Source organism: Dasypus novemcinctus, chromosome 9 (genome assembly GCF_030445035.2).
Source record: "Dasypus novemcinctus isolate mDasNov1 chromosome 9, mDasNov1.1.hap2, whole genome shotgun sequence".
In the NCBI taxonomy this organism is placed as follows: domain Eukaryota; kingdom Metazoa; phylum Chordata; class Mammalia; order Cingulata; family Dasypodidae; genus Dasypus; species Dasypus novemcinctus.
Genome location: NC_080681.1, coordinates 98,253,564 through 98,275,341, shown reverse-complemented (window position 1 = coordinate 98,275,341; position 21,778 = coordinate 98,253,564). Strand labels below are relative to the sequence as shown.

Sequence of the window (21,778 nt, the reverse complement as noted above, 5' to 3'; positions counted from 1 at the left end):
ACCTCAAAAAACGTGTGTGTGTGTATTTTTTTTAACTTAGGGCCATATGGAAATTACTATTTTAGATTTCACTATTTCAGCAGAAGATAGGTAGCTGTTTGATTCCACATTAAAGATAGGGAATCAAGGCCATTAACTTAATGAATGTAAAAACAGGTGGGTTTTTTTGTTTTTGGGTTTTTTTTTTTTTTTAGAATAATGGGAGTAAATCACCTGTAAGATTACTGACCCAAAAAAAAAAAAGATGTAAAATAAGGAACAAATGCTTCCACCCTGTTTGCTCCATCTGGTGTCCACCCTCTCCTGCCCCTTTCCTGTTGACAGCTTCCTTCCTGCTCCATAGATGAAACAGCTGGTAACAGTTTGCTGCATGTGTTTATCTAGGTATAGCTTATGCAAGCATCTTTACTTATATATGACACAATTTTAAAGCAGGTTCTATCAAATTCCACCAAATTTAATATTTAAAATTTAAGGATTTTAATATTATAGAATAATTCTGATTTTATAACACTGGCAAACTTTTGTTGTATCTTTAAATTGTTTAAGCAGTAAAATCACCACTAAACCCAAACAATCCTCCCCTTTTCAAGGGGGATGCTTAATGATTATGTGGGTATACATTTTCTGTAAAGTTAAGACCTCAGAATTGAAGTGAGTGCTGTATTTGTAAATCTATCTAGAGAGCCTTGGTAGCCACTTTAGTAAATGTTAGGAAGAAGTCTGGTTTGATTTCTTTAGGGATATGGTTGGGGTTGGTAAAATGGTAGGAACCTAGAGATATCCACAGCTGCTTTTGATTCTGTTTCTCTCTTTCCCTTCCTCTTATACTTAGGAAAGGATAATCTCCAGAGAGAAGCATAAAATAGTAAACATGTTTAATATCTCACCTGAGTGCTGCTTTCCTACCCCTAAGTTAACTATCTAGAGGCATACAGAACAAAAATCAGGTTCACAGCTTTGTCTAAAACCCAAACCCTTTTTGAGTGATGAACTTCTTTCTTGGTATAAGGGTCTCCTTTTTTTTTTTCTCCTCTAGGATTCACTGGGATTTGATCCTAGGAACCTCTGATGGGGAGAGAGGTTCCCTGTCAGTTGTGCCACCTCAGTTCCTGGTCTCTGCTGTGTTCCACCTTGACTCTCCCCTCGGCTCTTTTGTTGAGTCATCATCTTGCTGTGTGACTCACTTGAGCGGGGCACTGGCTCACCATGCAGGCACTTGGCTCACTGCAGGCACACTTTCTCTTTTTTACCTGGAGGCCCCAAGGATTGAACCCGGGTCCTCTTATATGGTAGGCACTTGAGCCACATCTGCTTCCCAGGGTCTCTCTTCTTTATCTCAGTTATTTGTCTCTTGTTCAAGAATTTTCTACTTCTTTTCGTTTAGTGACTGTTGAAAGCATGACTGTCTTAACTGCTCTTGGCAGCCCTTGGAGTTTTACTCTAATCTGGCACTAACAAATGAAGCACAAGTTTCTCCCTAATACTTAGATCAGCTTGGCCTTTAAGTTAGTATAGGGATAAGATTGGTTTCAACTTTTGGTTTAGCAGGAGTTATTAGGGCTTTGGTGTATACTTATTTTATTCCTGGGCTGTATTGTTAATATTTGATGAACTGAACTTTTGTTATTCCTGCTTATATGGTGAAGAGAATGGAGGGTGAAGAGGAAGTTTAAAAGAGCCTGTTAATTCACTTAGTAAATACTGTCTACTTCGTGACCAGCACTGTAAAGCACTGGAGATAGAAAAAGGGTGTGCTGTCTACTTTTCCCATTCTCTTAGGGCTATGCTGGAGATCCATGAACAGGGGAGACTAATTTTGACATCCATTTTAAAGGAAAGTGTTAAGAGAAATAATAATTGAAAGTCAGTTAATGTTAAATACACCATTATCAATAGACTAAAGGGACAAAACTGCATGAGCATCTCCATAGATGCAGTAAAACTGTTTGATAAAAACCAGCACTTTTTCATGATTAAAATATTCAAGAAATTTGAAATAGAGAGGAATTTCCTCAACCTGATAATCTATGAAAAATCTGTATTTAACATCATACTTAATAGTAAAGGGCTGAAATGTTTTCTCTTTAAGATTAGGAACCAAGACAAGGATGTCTGCTCTTGCCACTTCTGTTCAACATTGTCCTGGAAGTTTTAGTCAGGGCATTTAGGCAAGAAAATGAAATAAAAGGCATCCAGATTGCAATGGAAGAAGTAAAACTATTTGTACATGACATGATCTTAAATATATATAGTCCTAAGGAATCCTCTAAAAACTGTTAGAACTAATAAATGAGTTCAGCAAGGCTACAGAAAGATTAATATATTTTTTAAAAAATCAGTTGTAGGGAAGTGGATGTGTCTCAAGCAATTGACTTCCCATCTACTATATAGGAGGTCCAGAGTTCAATGCTCAGGGCCTCCTAGTGAAGTCAGGCTGACCCCTATGATGAGCTGGCCCACCCAGAGTGCTGGCCTGTGCAGAGTACTGCCCTACGCAGGGGTGCTGCCCCGTGCAGGAATGCTTCCCGGCGCAGGAGTGCTGGCTTATGTGGAGAACTGGTGCAGCAAGATGACGTAACAAAAAGAGACACAGAAGAGATAATAAAAGACACAGCAGACCAGGGAGCTGAGGTGGCGCAAGAAAATGATCGCTTCTCTCCCACTCTGGAAGGTCCCAGGATGGGTTCCTGGAGCTGCCTAGTAAGAATACAAGCAGATAACAGAAGAACACACAACAAACAGACACGGAGCAGACAATGGGGGGGGGGGTGGGTAAAAAAAAAACAAAACAGTTGTATTTCTGAATGCTACCAGTGAAAAATCCCCAAATAAAATTAAGAAAACAATTCCATTTCCAGCAGCATCAAAAAGAAAAAAAAAACAAAACACATAGGAATAAACCTAAAAATCCTGTACAGCTTGTACTCTGAAAACTATAAAACATTGTGGAAAAAAATCCCAGGTTTATGGCCAGAGGCAGCACAGAAATCCTTTGCTAGATCATGTGTTAATTTTTAGGTTTGAACTCTATGGTCTTTCTCTAGGTGGATATTTTTCTTTAGATAATTGGTAGATTAGCCTTCTCTTTCCCTGAACTTGGAGAAAATGCAAGTTCTTATGCTTCATTTTTCCCCTTCCAGTATTTATTAATTACTAAAAACTGTTTATAAACTTATATTATAGCTATATTACACATTTCAGTATTTCTGCCTATCTTTCAAAATTCTTAAATCAGAGATTCCCTAAGAAAATTCTAAATCTTATGCTGAGATTTTTGCATTTCTTTTTGGAGCTTATTTCTTGGAACAATTTCCATAAGTGTCCTTATCCATTGTTGTGACCATTAGTTTCCGTTTAAAGGATGGTTATTGACTGAATTTTGAAATTCTCTAGGCTTGGGTCCTGTAACCCAAATTAAACAAAACAAATGATGTTCCTTTAAGGCACTCCTTCTTCTTTGAATTAACATTTAGCTTTTGTGTGAGAAGGCCATGGAAAAAGAATTTGGTAGTGCAAGCTTCTAAAAACCTAGATAATAAATTCTAATAACCTAAGAAAATAAGCCACCTCTGAATGCTTTGTTGCTGCAGAAAGCAGTCAGTGCTAAGAGCCTTGTAAGGAGAATACCCTACTTTGTTTTGTCCTAAATTGGTTATAATGTAAACATTGAAATGAGTTAACACATGAGAAATGTTCTAAGTATGTTAAAAGGTACATCAAGATCTCGAAGAATTTGAGTATCCTCTGAGGCTGTCGGTTTGGTATTAATGAGAGTGGGAGTGTGGGGGTGTTGGTAGTAGTTTTGCCCAGCAAAGCACTGCAGACATTAAATTACAGCTGTGGAGCCATTCAAAACAGTTATGTGCAGATATCTAGAGATCAGATTAGTCACTTTAGGCATGAATTACCATATTCTTCCATAGGTTTGGAGAGCTTAGATTTGAATTGATTTTACATACCAGGAAGGCTTTAGGTCTCTCTTTATTTGACTTGTTTTGTTGTTAGCTTATAATATGTTTGCCTTTTTTTTGTTGACTTAACGGTAAATTGTTTTTTCTGTAAAGTTAAACAGTTAAGGCTTTTCTTTTTTTTTTTTTTTTTTTTTTTTAACGATTTATTTATTTATTTAATTCCCCCCCCCTCCCCTGGTTGTCTGTTCTTGGTGTCTATTTGCTGCGTCTTGTTTCTTTGTCCGCTTCTGTTGTTTCTTTGTCCGCTTCTGTTGTCGTCAGCGGCACGGGAAGTGTGGGCGGCGCCATTCCTGGGCAGGCTGCTCTTTCTTTTCACGCTGGGCGGCTTTCCTCACGGGCGCACTCCTTGCGCGTGGGGCTCCCCCACGCGGGGGACACCCTTGCGTGGCACGGCACTCCTTGCGCGCATCAGCACTGCGCATGGGCCAGCTCCACACGGGTCGAGGAGGCCCGGGGTTTGAACCGCGGACCTCCCATATGGTAGACGGACGCCCTAACCACTGGGCCAAAGTCGGTTTCCCCAGTTAAGGCTTTTCTGAGAAGACCTTTTTGAATATGAACTGGGTATTTGTGGACTGAAGGATGGTTGTGTAGTTTATATATAGCTTGGTTGTTCAAGGCTCCCAAGATTGGAATCCCCAGAGTGGCCTGCTGAGAGGTTCTATTTGGTACTGCTCAGTTCAGGGAACCCAGCCCCTGCCAGATAGAACCTCTACCTTTAGGTTTCCAGACATCAGGGCAAATTACAGCAAATACTTCCAAACTGTTGGTTTTGAATTCAGCAGTGACATACCTTGTGCCAAGCATGATGCTGTCCTGGTCACAGGCAAATCAAAGAAGAAACTAATAATCTGGAGTAAGAAGGGGAAATGGAGAATCTTGCTTTGGCCTTCTCTACCAATATTATTAACTTTTTCTTGGAGTTGAAAAATAAGATATTAAGTCCACAGGTGGTGTTGGTTTTTTTGTTTTTGTTTTTGTTTTAATAAAATGCATCTTACCACTAACACTGTGTTCTTCAGAGGCAGTTGATCTGCTTGCTAGTTAAGCAGTGGTTGGGGTAGAGAAGCATTGGGATTTGAAAAGGGTGATAAATCTGGGAATACTCTTTCATGTGGCTCTGCAGAACATTTTGAAAGCACACCTTTGCTCCAAGTGATGGAATCATACCTGAAATTATTTCAGTAGACTATTTAAAATTCCATATTTGGATTTTAAATAAAAGGGGTAAATGAAAGAAAGACAACAGGAGTTGTATAAATACAGGCTGGAAGGGGAGGACATCTTGCAGCTGCTGAAGATTTTATGGAACAGGACTTCAAAGCTTAGTGACTTAGTGACTATGCTCACCGCAACTCTATGGTGTGGCTGCCAGAAAGACTTAAAATTTTTGGATGCATTAAGTGTCCAGATAGTTCTGTATTAGACAATATTTAGAGAATAATGTTAATAGCTGAGTGTTGCAGGGCGGGAAGACAAACTGGAATTCATCCAGGGCAGACAGGGTAATATGTGGGGATGAAAAGATGTCATCTGAGGACTGTTGGAAAGTTGAGGATATTTGGATTATATATATTGCAGGCCCTTAAAGAGGAGTTTAGGAACCAGGTCCTATATTTCTGCATCCTTAACTTGAGGAACACATACTCCACGTGGTGATCATTACTTGTTTACTTGGTAGAATCTTCTAAGATACTGATGTAGGATCATGGCTGGTATCTGTTGTACCTACCTTAATTATGTTACTGTTGTGAGAAAAATTCTTTTTTTTACCCACAATAATTGCATTTGAGAGGACATGTTTTTAGAGGCACATTTCATGTCCATGAAGTATGTTACAACATTATTCCATAGTTATTCTCTAGTGACTGGACTTTTTCATAACACCTATGAAACTGCATCTCCAGGAAGATTAGGCATTATTGACTAAGCCTAGGTAAACTTAGTTTGAACTGAAACCAAATGTTAGGTGCGCAACATGTAAAAGGTACTTACCTGATTTTTTTTTTTTTTTTAAGAGTTCAGCCTTTTATCGAACATTTTACAAAAGACAGTTCTAGTCAGAAAGACCAAAGCCCATTTTATCATCTAATTCCTCAGATTCTTCTTTCTTTGCTTCTACTTTCTTCTCCTCAGCTGGGGCAGCAGTGGTGGTAGGGGCATGCTGGTGCAGCACCTGCTGCTGGGCAGGTCCATCAGCCCTTATGTTGCAGATGAGGCTCCCAGTGCTGACGCTGGCCAGGGCCTTTGCAAACAAACCAGTCCAGAAAGGTTCAGCATACACACCAGCTGCTTTAGTGAGGGCATTGATCTAATGCTCCCTGACGGTGACTTCATCGTGGAGTATGAAGGCCAAATAGAGGCAGACAAGCTCGGAGGTGGGGGGCCATTGTGCGGGTAAGTGCCAGGCGCGGTGTTAGTCGCTGGATGAAGTGAGGGTCTCACCTCAGTGCGGCTTTAGCTTTCTCGGAAGAACCAAGCACCTTGGCAGCAGCTGAGGAAAGAACCTAAACTGATTTCTAAGACTGTATTTTCCTGTACCACTTCCTGTTAAATTTTTAAAGCACAGACATGGAAGCAATGTTGCAAATGGATAAAAGATTTGTAATCAGATGAGGTTTAAAGGTCTTCAAAATAGAAATGAGTTTTTTTGAATGAAATTTGTCCCTAGTGTTGATTGTCCTTACCATACGTGAAAATGTATATATGAATTTTTTTCTTTTCCTCTCTCTGGTTGTGTCATTGTCTTTTTGGTGCACCTCTCCGCGCCGCGTGGGGGACCTTGCGCCTCACTGCTCCAGTCTGGGATGCCTTTTTTCTTTTTTTTACCAGGAGGTCCAGAGGGTTGAACCCGGGTCCTCCATATGGTAAACAGGAGCGCAGTTGCCTGAGCCACGACCATTTCTCTTTGTATGTATATTGGGAGCAGAAACTTCACATCTTTTGGACACTTCTTCCCTTTTCACATGACTTGCTTTTCGTCTTTAGGTGTCAACTTAAATGCTTCCTCTTGGCCGCCTTACCAAAATAAGTCACTACCACCCTGCATTATCTGCCAACATTATATGCTCTTTGTCTTCTTTCCTAGTACTTACCAGAATTTGTTACTATATTTTTGTCTGCTTGCTTTATTTGTTATCTGTCAGCACCTCTAGAGTATAAGCTCCATGAAGGTAAGGACCAGGTCTATTTTAATTTACCAGTGTTTTTCCACTGTCTTAGGGTCATGTTCAATGAGTTTAGTGATTCAGTGATTTATTTCCAGCTGTGATTTTGTATTATACAGAGTTATTCCACTTAATTCACAGGGCATAATGATGTCATTAAAATTAGTTTCAATTTACATTGAAGTAGGAGTGGGGTAGGGTATAGTATTGTGGCTGTTGAGTTTACTTGTCAATTCCAGTAAGTTTTAATAAATGTAGAATTATTGAGTTAGGCTCTTTTTGTATTTAGGTGACTTTTTCTTCCATCTTAATGAAAATTAGCTTCTTATTTCTCCAGTTCCTGGATGTAGATGTGAGGGTTGTTTGTTCCTCTCACTTGTATAGTGACACTACTACCAGAAATCTCCAAATTGAAACACCTCTGACCTTGTTAGAGAAGACAACAGTTTGGTGCTTTTGGCAGGAACCAAACTGCAGATGCTTGTACCCTCATCTAGCAGTCTCTTAAGAGACTCCTCTCTCTCTGTTCCTGGCTTCTTATCAGTTTCTCAGTCCTCCTTCAAATTGTGTTTCCAAGATTATGGAGCTGTATCAGCTTCTGGATGTCTTTGCTTTAACAGAATTTCTTAAATTCAAATCTAATATTCTAATGTAACAATTAGGAACAATTAACACCTTTCAGTTTGTCTATTCCTTGCCTTCTTTACTTGATCCTAGACTCTGTAAGGATGGGGACTTGCATTCATTCATTCCATACATATGTGAGTGTCTCCTTTGTGCCATATACTGCTCTAGAAAGGCGCTATAACATAGCAGTTAAGAACACTGACTTTTGAGGCAAATGGTTTGGGTTCAGATCCCAGCTATGTGATTTTCTCCATGTTGCAGTGTCCTCACCTATAAAATGGAGTATAATCATGCCCATCTTGAAGATAAAATGAGTTAATAAAAGCACTGTTTAAGTGTTTGCTGTTAAGACCATTGGGGACACAATAGAAAATCAGAAAGACAATTTCTGCTGGTGTAAAATTTACGTTCTAGTTGGGTAAAGACAGAATAACAAAAAGATAAATAAACAAGATAGTTTCCAATACTGAATTTAGGGCTCTGAAGAAAAGGGTGCTGGACTGACTGGACCCTAGAGGAAATAGACTGGGTGGCTCCTTTGAATTGCATAGTCAGGCAGATCTCTTAAGTAGATAGCTTTTGAGCTGAGATAACAAGAAGGAGGTAGCCCCATAAAATCTGAGGGGTAGGGGAAGGTTAAAAAAGCGGGGAGAGAGTTCCAGAAAGCAGGATTAACACGTGCACAAGCCCTACTTTAGGAGCAAACTTGAGCAAACTTGTGTTCAAGGGATTAGGAGAAAGTCCTTGTGATGGTATTATATTAGGTATGAGATGAGCGACTTGTCCTTTTAACTTTTTTTTTTTAAAGATTTATTTTATTTATTTCTCTCCCCTGCCCCCTCCCCCAGTTGTCTGTTCTTTGTGTCCATTTGCTGCGTGTTCTTCTTTGTCTGCTTCTGTTGTTGTCAGCGGCACGGGAATCTGTGTCTCTTTTTGTTGTGTCATCTTGCTGTGTCAGCTCTCCATGTGTGCGGTGCCATTCCTGGACAGGCTGAACTTTCACACTGGGCGGCTCCCCTTACGGGGCGCACTCCTTGCGCGTGGGGCTCCCCTACATGGGGACACCCCTGCGTGGCACGGCACTCCTTGCGCGCATCAGCACTGCGCGTGGGCCAGCTCCACATGGGTCAAGGAGGCCCAGGGTTTGAACCGCGAACCTCCCATGTGGTAGGCAGACGCCCTATCCATTGGGCCAAGTCTGCTTCTCATTTTAACTTTTTTTTTGTCTTGTTAATTTTTACACCCCAGAACAAAGTTCATTCCCTTATACAGTAAATATTTGTTGGTTGTTATTTTCCCTCCACATTCAGGGGCAGTAAGTATGACTTATAGGAATGTTTTACTAAGCAGTGAGGCAGTGAGGTGTGGTAGAATAAGCCCTGGCCTGGAACTCACTCTTGGAGTTTGGGCTGAGTTTGAGTATTAACTAGCTTTGTGTGATTCCCTTACTCTTACTGGTCTTTGATAGACATGTGCTTAGCAGTTGAAATTTTTGCTACCTGGAAGATAAACTTGAATTGTCCAGTGTGCTAGTAGGGTATAAAGGAGAGAAGTTCAGCTTGATAGTGCACCTTGTAGACCAACCCAGTGCACCTGCTTATCAGGGCAACTTTGAGGCTTTCTCCATTTCTGTGGAGTGGGAAAGGAAAGAAAAAAAGACTGTTTTTTCTTTGTGGGAAGATGGCCTTGAAAAAAAGTTGACTCGATGCTAATGAAGAACTAGAAAATGATAGTTGTTCTTCACTTTATAAATTACTTTAGTCCTATATTTATTGCCTAACATCCTATATTTCACAAGGGTGGAGTATATATTGTAGTATTAGAATATTTCACAGTCCTCTCTCCTTTAACCTTTTCCTTGGGAGCAAATACTAAGGATATGTTTTTGGCTTTGAAGGCTGTGGAGTCCTCAAAGAAAACTGTTAGGTGTAAAAAATTGTTAATTGTTTTACGTACTCTATACCAAGATAAAATTGCATAGATTTTCTTCTGTTGAAAGTGTGAACCCACAACTGCCTTCTCACGTCGTGAGAAGAAGCCGCTGGGGGCATTTGTGCGGACAAACAAAAGTGTAGGTGACAAGCTGAGACTTTGCCGCCAAGCTGGGAACTGGTGAGATGGCCGAGACTGACCCCAAGACCATGCAGGATCTCACCTCGATGGTGCAGACACTCCTGCAACAGATGAAAGACAAATTTCAGACTGTGTCTGAACAGATCATTGGAAGAATTGATGGTATGAGTAGTCTCATTGACGATCTGGAGAAAAACGTTGCAGACCTCATGACAGAAGCTGGAGTGGAAGAACTGGAAGGTGAAAACAAGATTCCTGCCACACAGAAGAGTTAAAGGTTGCTAATTTACATTGAAATCTGGAACACCATTTTTACAAGCCAAGAGAAGATAGAATGGCTTTTTGCAACTACTGTGTGTACATAGGTTTTATATTATAAAGTATGCATTCTTATCATATACTTTTTTAAAAAGTGTGAAACCTGGTTAAGTCATCTCGTACTATTATTAAATAGTTGACTTAGTTCTCAAAACTTGCCTGCTTATTAAGAAAACACCATGTGTTTCCATCATCCTCATCAGTCCTTCATAATGTTTTCCCCAGTTAGTTACTTGTCAGATTTTCCCTTTGCTGCTGTGGCTTGTTCTGTTTGGCATTTGTATTACTTAGAAATCCCTCTTGAATGAGCAAAGAGTGATTTTTTTTTTAAAGATTTATTTTATTTAATTCCCCCCTCCCCCGGTTGTCTGTTCTCTGTGTCTATTTGCTGCGTCTTGTTTCTTTTGTCCACTTCTGTTGTCGTCAGCGGCACGGGAAGTGTGGGCGGTGCCATTCCTGGGCAGGCTGCACTTTCTTTCACGCTGGGCAGCTCTCCTTACGGGGTGTACTCCTTGCGCGTGGGGCTCCCCTATGCGGGGGACACCCCTGCGTGGCACGGCACTCCTTGCGCGCATCAGCACTGCGCATGGGCCAGCTCCACACAGGTCAAGGAGGCCCGGGGTTTGAACCGCGGACCTCCCATGTGGTAGACGGATGCCCTAACCACTGGGCCAAGTCTTTTTCCCCAAGAGAGTGATTTTTTAATCAGTCATTTCATCTATTTTTTTTTTTTAATGTTTTAGTGTCTAGAAAAGTTCAAATTTGCTGAGGGACTCACTCATTTGTTTGAATTTATTTACTCACATTAGGTGTAATTGAAAAGTTGACCCTACCTTCAGAGATGTCAAAAACAAATAAATCCAAGTCTGGATCTCGCTCTTCTCGCTCAAGATCTGGATCAAGATCTCGTTCTCGTTCATTTTCAAAGTCTCGGTCCCGAAGCCGATCTGTGTCTCGCTCAAGAAAGCGCAGGCTGAGGTAAGAGGGTGTCACTGTCTGTTGATGTACTCACTGCATCAGTCACGGTGGGGTTCTGCAGATCTTTTGTTAGACTCTCTCCCTCGGTTTCAGATGGGGTGGGGTGGGGGGTTGACCTGAGGTGTAGTGTTAAGTTGTAAGATGTCCAGGTCTCTTCAAACATCACAAATCCAAATCAGCATTGTGTGCCCTGCTTTTTGGCTAATTTTTTTCCTCCTCTGTCAGCACTTACTATTTTCTGTCAGTTTTAGATGAATGAGTATTTTATTTTTATTTGAGCTGCTTATATCAAATCTCTTCACCTGATTGTTTTTTTGCTGAAGTATTTTTGAAGACTTGGTCCAAACTTCGTTTGTGTCATCAGTGTAGAAAGGGTAGCTAAGAGGATTCATACATAGTATGAATGTGAGGAGAGAAGCCATAGCCCACTAAAAATAATTAAACTTTAAAAAAACCTATCAAGTCATTTGCATATACCAAATGTGCCAATTACTAACAAGTTGCATCTATTTAGTAAAACACAACTAAAAAGTATCTAAAAATCAAAATTGTTGTAAACATCACTTTGTCTTACTAAATGTGAAAATAATTATTTTGAATTTATTGCCAATATTCTTTAATCCAGTCAGTTTTCACATCTTTAGGTGGATTTCCCTATTTCAGTTATGTCTTGGGATAGGATGCCAAACCTCCAGCATCTTTCCTCTTTTGATGTGTTGTGAGTTGGGTTTTTCCTTCTTTCTAAGTGTTTTAATTTTTTGTGGGTACGTAAGAACCTTTTGGTAGATAACACGTTTCTGTATGTGGCTTTGGAAAATGTGGTTGATGCATTTAAGTACTAAAGGGGGATCTTGGCATAATTTTTCTATCAGAATTACACCAAACGAGATAATTTCTCAGTTTTGCCACTTGGAATCCCTGTTGTTTATTTTAGTTGATTATCTACAATGCTTTTCGTAGATGGAATTTAAAGTAAGCCTCAGAAAAGGTAATTTATTAAGCTTATATTGTTGATGTTTTCCATAGCTTCATAGTACTTCTAAAGAGTCTGTTTCTATTGGGGTTTTTTCCTCCCAAAAAGAACAAGTTAATTCTTTAATGGATTCTCTAAAAAGCCTGCCTGAAAAATTAATTTGAACAAAAAGTAGGTGTACATAAATATTGATAGCTCCAGTGTAATGCAGAATGGAAAGTTATAAATTTTGAGTATCTCCCTCAAACAAAAGAAAAAATAGATAAAGAAAAAAGATAACATTATATTTTGAGGGTAATCAAGTCCTAGCTTTTGTTTCCCTCTCCTATATTTTTTGGGCATGCATGTTCATTCCAAACTTTGTTCAAGCTCTAAGCTGGAGTCTCTCTGAAGCCAGTTGTGTGTGTGTGTTGGAGTCTTGAGTAAGTTAAATTCCATCCCACCTCTCTACCCCTCCCCCAAAAAGGAGAAAAACTCACTAAATATATTTACTTCTACCTCAGGAAATTGCTATAAAGGCCTTTGAACTGAACAGAGACATTTAAGCAGCTCCTATCTTTGCACCCAGCATCTTTTTGATTTTGGTGGTTTAAACCTTAGTTTTATTTACCTCATTTTGTTCTGAAAGGTACCATTTTAAAACTTAATCTAGTATATGAAAATTTTTAAATTGGTTCAGAAGAGGAGATTGTATAACCAAAACTGGGAAACAGAATTGAATTGACATAAACCAAATTGAAAGATGTTAACCAACTCTGAAATATTTGTGACAACTGATTTCTGGGCAGATCTCTAGACAGGTCTTTTCTCCTTGTTTTATTAATCATTTGGCATGGTCATTGATTTAGCAAATGGGGGGAAGTATCTCAGCCAGGCAATTATGTGCTCACTATATGTGCTGTTTTATACTTCGAAGATCTTAATATTGAAGAACTTTCTCTACTAGAAACCCTGCCTTTATACTTGCTTCTAGTCTGAGTTCTCTGTTTTTTAGAAGCAGATAAATTTGCCACTGACGGTCAATTTTTATTTCTGGCTTATCTGTTTCATGGTTTGTTTTTTTTTTCCTTTTGTTTTCCTTCTCCTACAAGGGAACTATACTATCCAGAGAGTTTGAGAAACCATACCTTTAAATTAACTAACTGCTGAGTTCTACAGATTTGGAGAAAATTGATTTGTTTCCTTGTATTTCACAGACTGTATCCTTTTAAGTGACTTCTCATAAATAACTTCATTTGCAATCTGCAGACTCGCATTCCTGTGTCTGTACCATGGCTGTGGGTTTTGGATGTAGTTTGCCTCAGGGTCCTCACTGGTAGCAGCAGCAGTAGCCGTTTGAGGATGGGAACATACATGCATTAAACCTTCTTGGTACTGGTGGATCACCTTTCCCTAGCGTGGTTTTTTAATTGGGTTGTACTCAGTTTCAAAGCTCATCTGCCTCTCCTTTCTTTTTCTTATATTATTGTTACGTTATTCAAATGAAAAAGTGTGGAAGGTAAGTTTTTTTGTTTTTTAAAAATTGTACTTAAAAGCAACTATTAGTAAACAATAAAATGCATTTTTGCCAGTTTCTGTATTCTTGGGGTAGATAAAGAATCTGAGCATGGTGGGTAATAAATAGTGGAAAAACCAACCATATTTATTTTCTTTAGATTAAACGGAATGTAAGTTTGTTTTTTAAAAAGTGAGTTGTTTCATTTAGTTGTTAAACTCTGAAAGAACTTCACACATTTGTTAAAGGGTTATTTTTTAAAACAAAAATGTATGTTGCATTCAGGTCTGAAATAAGGTGGCATACAGATAAACTGAAGGGTTTTTATTCTATTTGCAAAGAAAATATTTTTGGAAAGAGTTTTCTAGTGAATTTTACTTATGTATAGCTAACTGTTTAGGAATAGTGGTCAATGTTAATGGTATAAACTGTAGTTAACGAATTAAGTGGTATCAAGAACCTTAGTGTATTTTTATACCAACAAATGTATAGTTTTTGACTTTTTGATGGACACAAAGCCCCCTGTCATTGACAAGCCTGGAGTGTATAGTTTTTACAAAGTTAGTTACTATTAAATCCCTGTGGTTCTGGAATTGTGTCTTCTGTATTAAATGAAGAGCAAAATGCTGGGCCTGAGGTTGACTTCATATGTGCATGCATGCTGGGGTGTGATATGTTTTTGTAGAGCCTTTCTTATTGGATACCTTGTGGTCAGATGGTGCCCTCTTGTGGCACCTACGTAAGAGCTACAGAAATTTGACCCAACGAGGTCATTTCTAGGATTCCAGTAAATAACCAATATTCATATACTTTGCTGATCCGATTTTCATAAATCCTTTGAAGAAATGAAGAAATGCATCCTCCAAGTCCCTATTTAAGTGCTGTTTTGTTTAGATCTGTTTTAACTGTATTTTTACAGCATCAGGTCTTAGTGGGAACTAAGAAATTAGCTCTGCACAGAGAGAGGTGAATATGCTAGAGAATAATAAAGTGTTAAAACTGTTGTCTAGGGCCCGAGGATCTGAATAGTTATTTACCTGTCTGGCATCACAGCTTACAGTTCCTGCTCACTTCCAGTCATCTCGGGACCTGTCAGATTCCCTGTGCCTATGAAACTGAGTAGTTATGCTATATTGTTTAGTTTACTACATTAAGAAAATTTTGATATCCTACCAGTCATTGTAGAAGTACATTTCCATTTCAAATGTGCTGTAATATTAATGAGGCAATCTAAGTGTCTTATCATTTGTTGCAGTGATTCTTATTTATATTTTTGTACTTAAAATGGACCACAAGTAGTGGGGTTAATATTTAAGTTTGTGTCTGATTTGAAAACAAAACTGAAAACGGATGACAAGTAAGAGTCAACAGCCATTTCAAAATGTTACCTTTGTTGATAGGCTTTTCTTGAATAAAAATATTATGTCAAAAATTGAAATGTAAAAGGAAAAAAGGGGAGCAGGTACGGCTCAGTGGTTGAGTGCCTGCTTCTCATGTACGAGATCCTGGGTTAAGAAAAAAAATTCAAATATGTTTCCTCTTTTCAGTTCTAGGTCTCGTTCCAGATCATATTCTCCAGCTCATAACAGAGAAAGAAATCACCCAAGAGTTTATCAGAATCGTGATTTCCGAGGTCACAACAGAGGATATAGAAGGCCCTATTATTTCCGTGGGCGCAACAGAGGCTTTTATCCATGGGGCCAGTATAACCGAGGAGGTTATGGAAACTACCGCTCAAATTGGCAGAATTACCGGCAAGCATATAGCCCTCGTCGGGGCCGTTCCCGATCCCGGTCCCCAAAGAGAAGGTCCCCTTCACCAAGGTCCAGGAGTCATTCTAGAAACTCCGATAAGTCTTCCTCTGATAGGTCAAGGCGTTCCTCCTCCTCTCGTTCTTCCTCCAACCACAGCCGAATTGAGTCTTCTAAGCGCAAATCTGCAAAGGAGAAAAAGTCCTCTTCGAAGGATAGCCGGCCATCTCAGGTTGCTGGAGATAACCAGGGAGATGAGGCCAAGGAGCAGACATACTCTGGAGGCACCTCTCAAGATACAAAATCATCTGAGAGCTCGAAGCCATGGCCAGATGCTACCAGCTACAGTGCTGGTTCTGCATCCAGGGCCTCTGCTGTTTCAGAGTTGAGTCCCCGGGAGCGAAGCCCTGCTCTCAAAAGTCCTCTCCAGTCTGTGGTGGTTAGGCGGCGGTCACCCCGTCCTAGCCCTGTGCCAAAACCTAGCCCTCCACTTTCCAACCCATCTCAGATGGGCTCTACTCTGTCGAGTGGTGCTGGGTTTCAGGCTGGGACACACCAAGGTCAGTTCGACCATGGTTCTGGGTCCTTGAGTCCATCCAAAAAAAGCCCTGTGGGTAAGAGTCCACCAGCCACTGGCTCCACATATGGCTCATCTCAGAAGGAGGAGACTACTGCTTCAGGAGGAGGAGCCTATGCAAAAAGGCAAGTAATCTTGTTTATTCTGCTTGTTTCTATCTCACCAGCTGGCAGTTTAATTGTAAAGCTGTCTGAGATAGAGCTTTGATTAATGGTCATAAGCTAATCCCCATTTCTTAAACTTTTCATTAGCAAACTTTAAAAGCATCACCCAAGGATATCTGTAGCCTACTTCTAACTTTCCTACCTTCCTGAATTTGTGTTGCAGCATAAAGTTTCTTTAGACTACTCTGTAGTGATGTTTTCACATTTAAAGTTTGCCTTGGATCCTACACATGTAAGCCAGAGAGCATTAGAAATTTGTTGGTCAGCTACCAAAAAGCTATGGCTTTGCCAAAGTGAATGGCCGTTGGAGCTTTTAGACCCACTAGGACCGACCATCTGCTGTTTGATCTGCATCAGCCCATCATGGTGAAGAGCTGTACCCTCACACCTTCCAGTTGAGACTGGGCAGAATGGGAAAGTCCAAGGCTTAGTCCAGGAAGGCCTTGTTTTAAAACCTCAAGGTGGGTTTATGTCCCACCTTGCATATTAGGAGAGAACATGACAGTGCTTCCATCTTTCTACCCTGGGGGACACGGTGAGTGGAACATGAATCTTTGTTTCTGTGCCTGAGTGGATGAATGGATTGGGTTTGCAGAGAGATTACAGGGAGGTTGCATTGGGAACAGGATGTGGTTAAGAGGGACTTACCAGGCAAGTGGTTTCAAAATTTTTCTTCTCTCTTATTAGCATATTCTTTGTTATCCTGCTACCCTCTGCTTCGTCTTTGCTGTTTTAAAGCACCTATAGCCTGATTAGGCTTTTTCCATTAATGGTACAAATGAAATATTCAGAATCTGTACTTTCTAGCTTTTATTAAGTCTTACTTTAAAGTGAGTTTTGTTCCTTGCCAGGACTCTGAATTTCTTTTTTTTTTTAAAGATTTATTTATTTATTTAATTTCCCCCCCTCCCCTGGTTGTCTGTTCTTGGTGTCTATTTGTTGTGTCTTGTTTCTTTGTCCGCTTCTGTTGTTGTCAGCGGCACGGGAAGTGTGGGCTGCGCCATTCCTGGGCAGGCTGCTCTTTCTTTTCTGAATTTCTTTAGAAGGCTTGATGAGCATGAGCTCTGCTTTTCCATAAGAAAACATCTGATAAATTTGTCCCCAATTAACATCTATTTTGTTTTTATTTGTGTTTGCAGTACATTTCATATTTAGATCTTCTAGGTGACTTGCATCAAATTTGAAGTCTCTTTTGAGACTTATATTTCCAAGTGTGTGTTGTATAAAAGCAAAACAGCCCAAGTTTGAACATTTTATGTTTACTTTGCTGAAAGCAGATTTTAAGTGACTGAGTGAAGGTTGGGTAAGACCTTCTCCCTCCCCCTCCCCCAACCACATTAAAGGTAAGTAGGTTTAAAAAATTTTTTTAACTTTTTTTTTTAAGTATCCTAAAAATAACTTGCTGTTCTCTTTTTGGTTGTTTTTGTAAGACGCAGTTCCATGGACCATATATTTTCCTCTTAAATGCCAAGCTCATGGAGCTGTATAGGTCAGTTTAGAAATTATTAGAAAGTAACCAGATACAAAATTCTTTGGTAACACTGAAATATATGAGATACATTTATTTTGAGAATCAAATATCAGAGATGATATAGTGCTATTTTAGAACAAGTTGCTTAAGAAGTGCATTTTTTTTGTTTCTCCCTTGTATTTTTTTAACTAGGTATCTAGAAGATCAGAAGACAGAGAATGGAAAAGATAAGGAACAGAAACAAACAAATACTGATAAAGACAAAATCAAAGAGAAAGGGAGCTTTTCTGATACGGCCTTGGGTGATGGGAAAATGAAATCTGATCCATTTGCTCCCAAAACTGATGCCGAGAGGTCTTTCCGGGGCAGTCAGTCTCCCAAAAGGTATAAGCTCCGAGATGACTTTGAGAAGAAGATGGCTGACTTTCACAAGGAGGAGATGGATGATCAAGATAAGGACAAGGCCAAGGGAAGGAAGGAATCTGAGTTTGATGATGAACCCAAATTTATGTCAAAAGTGATAACAGGTGCAAACAAAAATCAGGAGGAGGAGAAGTCAGGCAAATGGGAAGGCCTGGTGTATGCACCTCCAGGAAAGGAAAAGCAGAGGAAAACTGAGGAGCTGGAGGAGGAGTCTTTTGCAGAGAGATCTAAGAAAGAGGATCGGGGAGCAGCCAAGAGAACCGAAAGTGGGCACCGGGGGTTTGTGCCTGAAAAGAATTTCCGAGTGACTGCTTACAAAGCAGTCCAGGAGAAAAGCTCATCACCTCCCCCAAGAAAGACCTCTGAGAACCGAGAGAAGCTAGGAGCCAAAGGAGACTTTTCTACAGGGAAGTCTTCCTTTTCCATTACTCGCGAGGCCCAGGTCAATGTCCGGATGGACTCTTTTGATGAGGATCTTGCACGGTGAGATATAGTTCTTGATCCACAGTATGTTAGTGGCCGAAGTGGTGTCTTCTAACCCCTCTTCCTGAGGATTTTCTGGACCTTCTTTGTTGTCCCTTATTGTCCAGGTTTCAGTGCTGACACTCTGATCATGTCTCCTATCCTCAGTGTAGGGTGCTTGTCACTGAACAGTTAGGTGCTAGGGCCAATATCACAGCAGAGATCAAGTGTCTTTTCAGTCTTTAGCGACAAGCTTTCTTGGTTCCTGGAACATGCTCTCCATCACCCCCACTCTCAAGCTGTTTCTTCATAAGTGTGTTTAAGGTATCTTTTCCTGTGAAGCATCCAGCATCCATTTGTCCATACTTACCTGGGTCACCAAATATTATATCGCAATCCTCACAAACAGATAACAGCAATTTTAGAGTTGGGATGGGAAGGGTAGATCGGGCAGGTAGATGTGTTTGCTTCCCTCCCTCAACCAGCACATACACAGCTTTAGAAAGGGTGAGTGGTAAGGCCCAGGCTGGCTGCTTTTCACTTTTTCCTGGTGAGTGGGACATCGGCCTGAGCAATATTCCATCCACAGCCCACTCTTGCTTCATTGTGTCATCTTCCTGAACGGCCCTAGCCAAGTTAGTTGATTTTTAAAAAATACCTTCCCATCTGCTATGTATTTTCTGGTTTTTGTTTGTTTGTTTGTTTTTTTACAGTTCTGTGAGTTGGTTAAAAATGTTTATTGTGGTAACATATGCAGCATAAAAGTTCCTACTTTAACCACTTTCAAGTATATAATTCTGTGGTGGTAATTATATTCACAGTGTTGTGCGACCGTCTATATTATCCATTACCAAAACTGGTCCATCACTTCAAACAGAAACTCTGTATGCTGTGTGTTTTAAAACCATCAGCAACCCCGTGAGCAAAATCAGTGAGGTTTAGCATTTTACCCTCAAATTTGTTCCTATTAAAGATTTTTAAAAAAGAAAAGAAAAAGCATGGAACAAAATTCTGTTTGCTCTTTACCCTAGTTCACTTACACTGAATGTTTGTAGGAAGAGAAAAGGAAACTTTATGGATAGATTTTAAAAAACTCCTTAGGGAAAGCAAATACTGCTTATTTTGGGGGTTTGAATGTTCTGATTTTCATTTTGTTACATTGGGCCTCCCCATGTTTCTTTTACAGACCCAGTGGCTTATTGGCTCAGGAACGCAAGCTCTGTCGGGATTTAGTCCATAGCAACAAAAAGGAACAGGAATTTCGGTCCATTTTTCAGCACATACAGTCAGCTCAGTCTCAGCGTAGCCCCTCGGAATTGTTTGCCCAGCATATAGTGACCATTGTTCACCATGTTAAAGGTGAGTCCAGACTCGGGCTTGCTTCAGGCTCCCCCTCCACACTCTTAGAGTCCTCATTTATAAACAGAAGGACAACTTGGTGAATACGGGAACCTTTTAGGGCTCTTTATCTCTTCTAGAGGGCTTTTGAAGCTAGGAGCCTTGAAGGAAATTCCTTCCAGGCAGGATTCCACTTTTTTAAATTACAGAATTGAACATTTTGAAACACTAGCAACCAGTGATCGTGAGAATAGGTAAAATCCTTTAATGTGAAGATCTAAGGTGCTGGATAAATTGAAGGGATGGAAAATGGCTTTTCCAGCACCTCTGTCTTTTTTAGCAGGTGGAAACATCTGCTGGTCTCATGCAGACCTTCTGGTGTGCAAATCATTCTACCATTCCCTGGCAAATGGAGGTGGGCAGGTTGGGGAATAGCCTAGAGAAATGATGTAGAAGTTGGAGTGGGCCAATTACAGGTTTCATCTCAAACTTAAACTCAAGCAAGAATTGGTGCTGTGCTTTAGAGGGAAGTAAGCTCCAAGTTTCTGTGTCCAAATTCTAAGCCAAGGATGCTGCAATGGAAATCCAGTGCCTAAAATTGGATTGTGTCTGAACCAGCCTTTTTTTTTTTCCCTCTTTCCAGTATTTTTGTTGTATGAGTTTGACTATTTTAGTCACATCTCTGCGGGTTCACGCAGAAGAGTTGAATAGCATGTCTGTCTTTAGTAGCATAATGTATTATGTGTCTCTTTGAATTTCCACAGAGCATCACTTTGGATCCTCAGGAATGACATTGCATGAACGCTTTACTAAATACCTAAAGAGAGGAACTGAACAGGAGGCAGCTAAAAACAAGAAAAGCCCAGAGATACACAGGTGAGGACCTCAGCCTTACATTGGATGTAGCAATCAAAGAGTTTGCGTCAGATATTTAACTTGTCTGTTTTTTTGGCCATGTTATCCAGAATTTAGGATAGCTGAGAGTAGAGGGGACATGCTGTATATATAGGTGAACCCTCTGTATTCTTGGGACTGGCACATGGCAACCTGAAATCACCAGGCTTTCTATAGGTAGAATAAATAATGTTAATTTCTTTAAGTGAACCCATGTGCTTAATATATCATTTCTTCTTTTGCAGCAGGGGTGAGGATGGAGGAGCTTATAGAATTACCTCAAAGGGTTTAAAAGCCTGGCAGGGGAGTGGGTATAGGTCAGTGGTTGAGCACCTGCTTCTCATGTACAAGGTCCTGGGTTCAATCTCCAGTACCTTCTCAAAAAAATAAAAATAAAAAGCCTAGAAGAGTTAATGAATATCCTGTTTGATTATGGAAGTCTACTCAGCAAATAGGGAATTTGTCTAGAAAGAAAGTTGACCTTATCCTCAGTAGGCAGCTCATGAACCTGTTGAAGTAGGTTGGAATACCAAGTTTGTACTGCAGTCTTGGATATTTAGGGTCTCTTGGTATGTGCACACCAATCAGTTTTCTCTAACCTACACCTAAATGTCATAGGGGAATAATGGGCCCTTAAATTCTAATTCCCCAAATGGAAACTGCACCTGGAAGTTAGCAGGGCCTACCTAAATGGTCTTGATGTGATCTTGAGATTAACAAACATGACTATAGGAGGATCTGTGTGCCTGACTGTAACAGTATTGGGAGGGAACAAGCAAAATGCCTTTGAACTTGATTTAGAAATTTAGGATTTAGTATGTTTATGCAATAAAAAGGAATGCCAGTGATTTTGTTACCCAACTTAATAACTAGAATATTACCAATACTGTATGCACGCAATGGAATATTATATTAATTTTGTATTTTCAATTTTAGGAGGATAGACATTTCCCCCAGTACATTCAGAAAACATGGTTTGGCTCATGACGAGATGAAAAGTCCCCGGGAACCTGGCTACAAGGTGAACTGTTGATTTGATCAGTAATTCAAACAAAATGAGTGCGTTGGGCATGAACTTGACAGAAATGTGTTT

The 21,778-nt window shown here is 40.0% G+C and overlaps 1 protein-coding gene across 4 annotated transcripts in view; it reads left to right on the top strand.

Moving 5' to 3' along the window:
- Positions 1 to 21,778, top strand: part of THRAP3 (thyroid hormone receptor associated protein 3) — a 67,760-nt gene that overhangs the window by 36,757 nt on the left and 9,225 nt on the right. For all 4 annotated transcript variants that reach the window (XM_023582728.3, XM_004472252.4, XM_004472251.5 and 1 more), the window contains 6 exons: positions 10,969 to 11,137; positions 15,153 to 16,058; positions 17,761 to 18,474; positions 19,640 to 19,812; positions 20,556 to 20,667; positions 21,622 to 21,706. In XM_023582728.3, coding sequence (XP_023438496.1) covers positions 11,001 to 11,137; positions 15,153 to 16,058; positions 17,761 to 18,474; positions 19,640 to 19,812; positions 20,556 to 20,667; positions 21,622 to 21,706 — 2,127 coding nt within the window. In that variant the 5' untranslated portion in view covers positions 10,969 to 11,000. The remainder of the gene's footprint in view (positions 1 to 10,968; positions 11,138 to 15,152; positions 16,059 to 17,760; positions 18,475 to 19,639; positions 19,813 to 20,555; positions 20,668 to 21,621; positions 21,707 to 21,778) is intronic.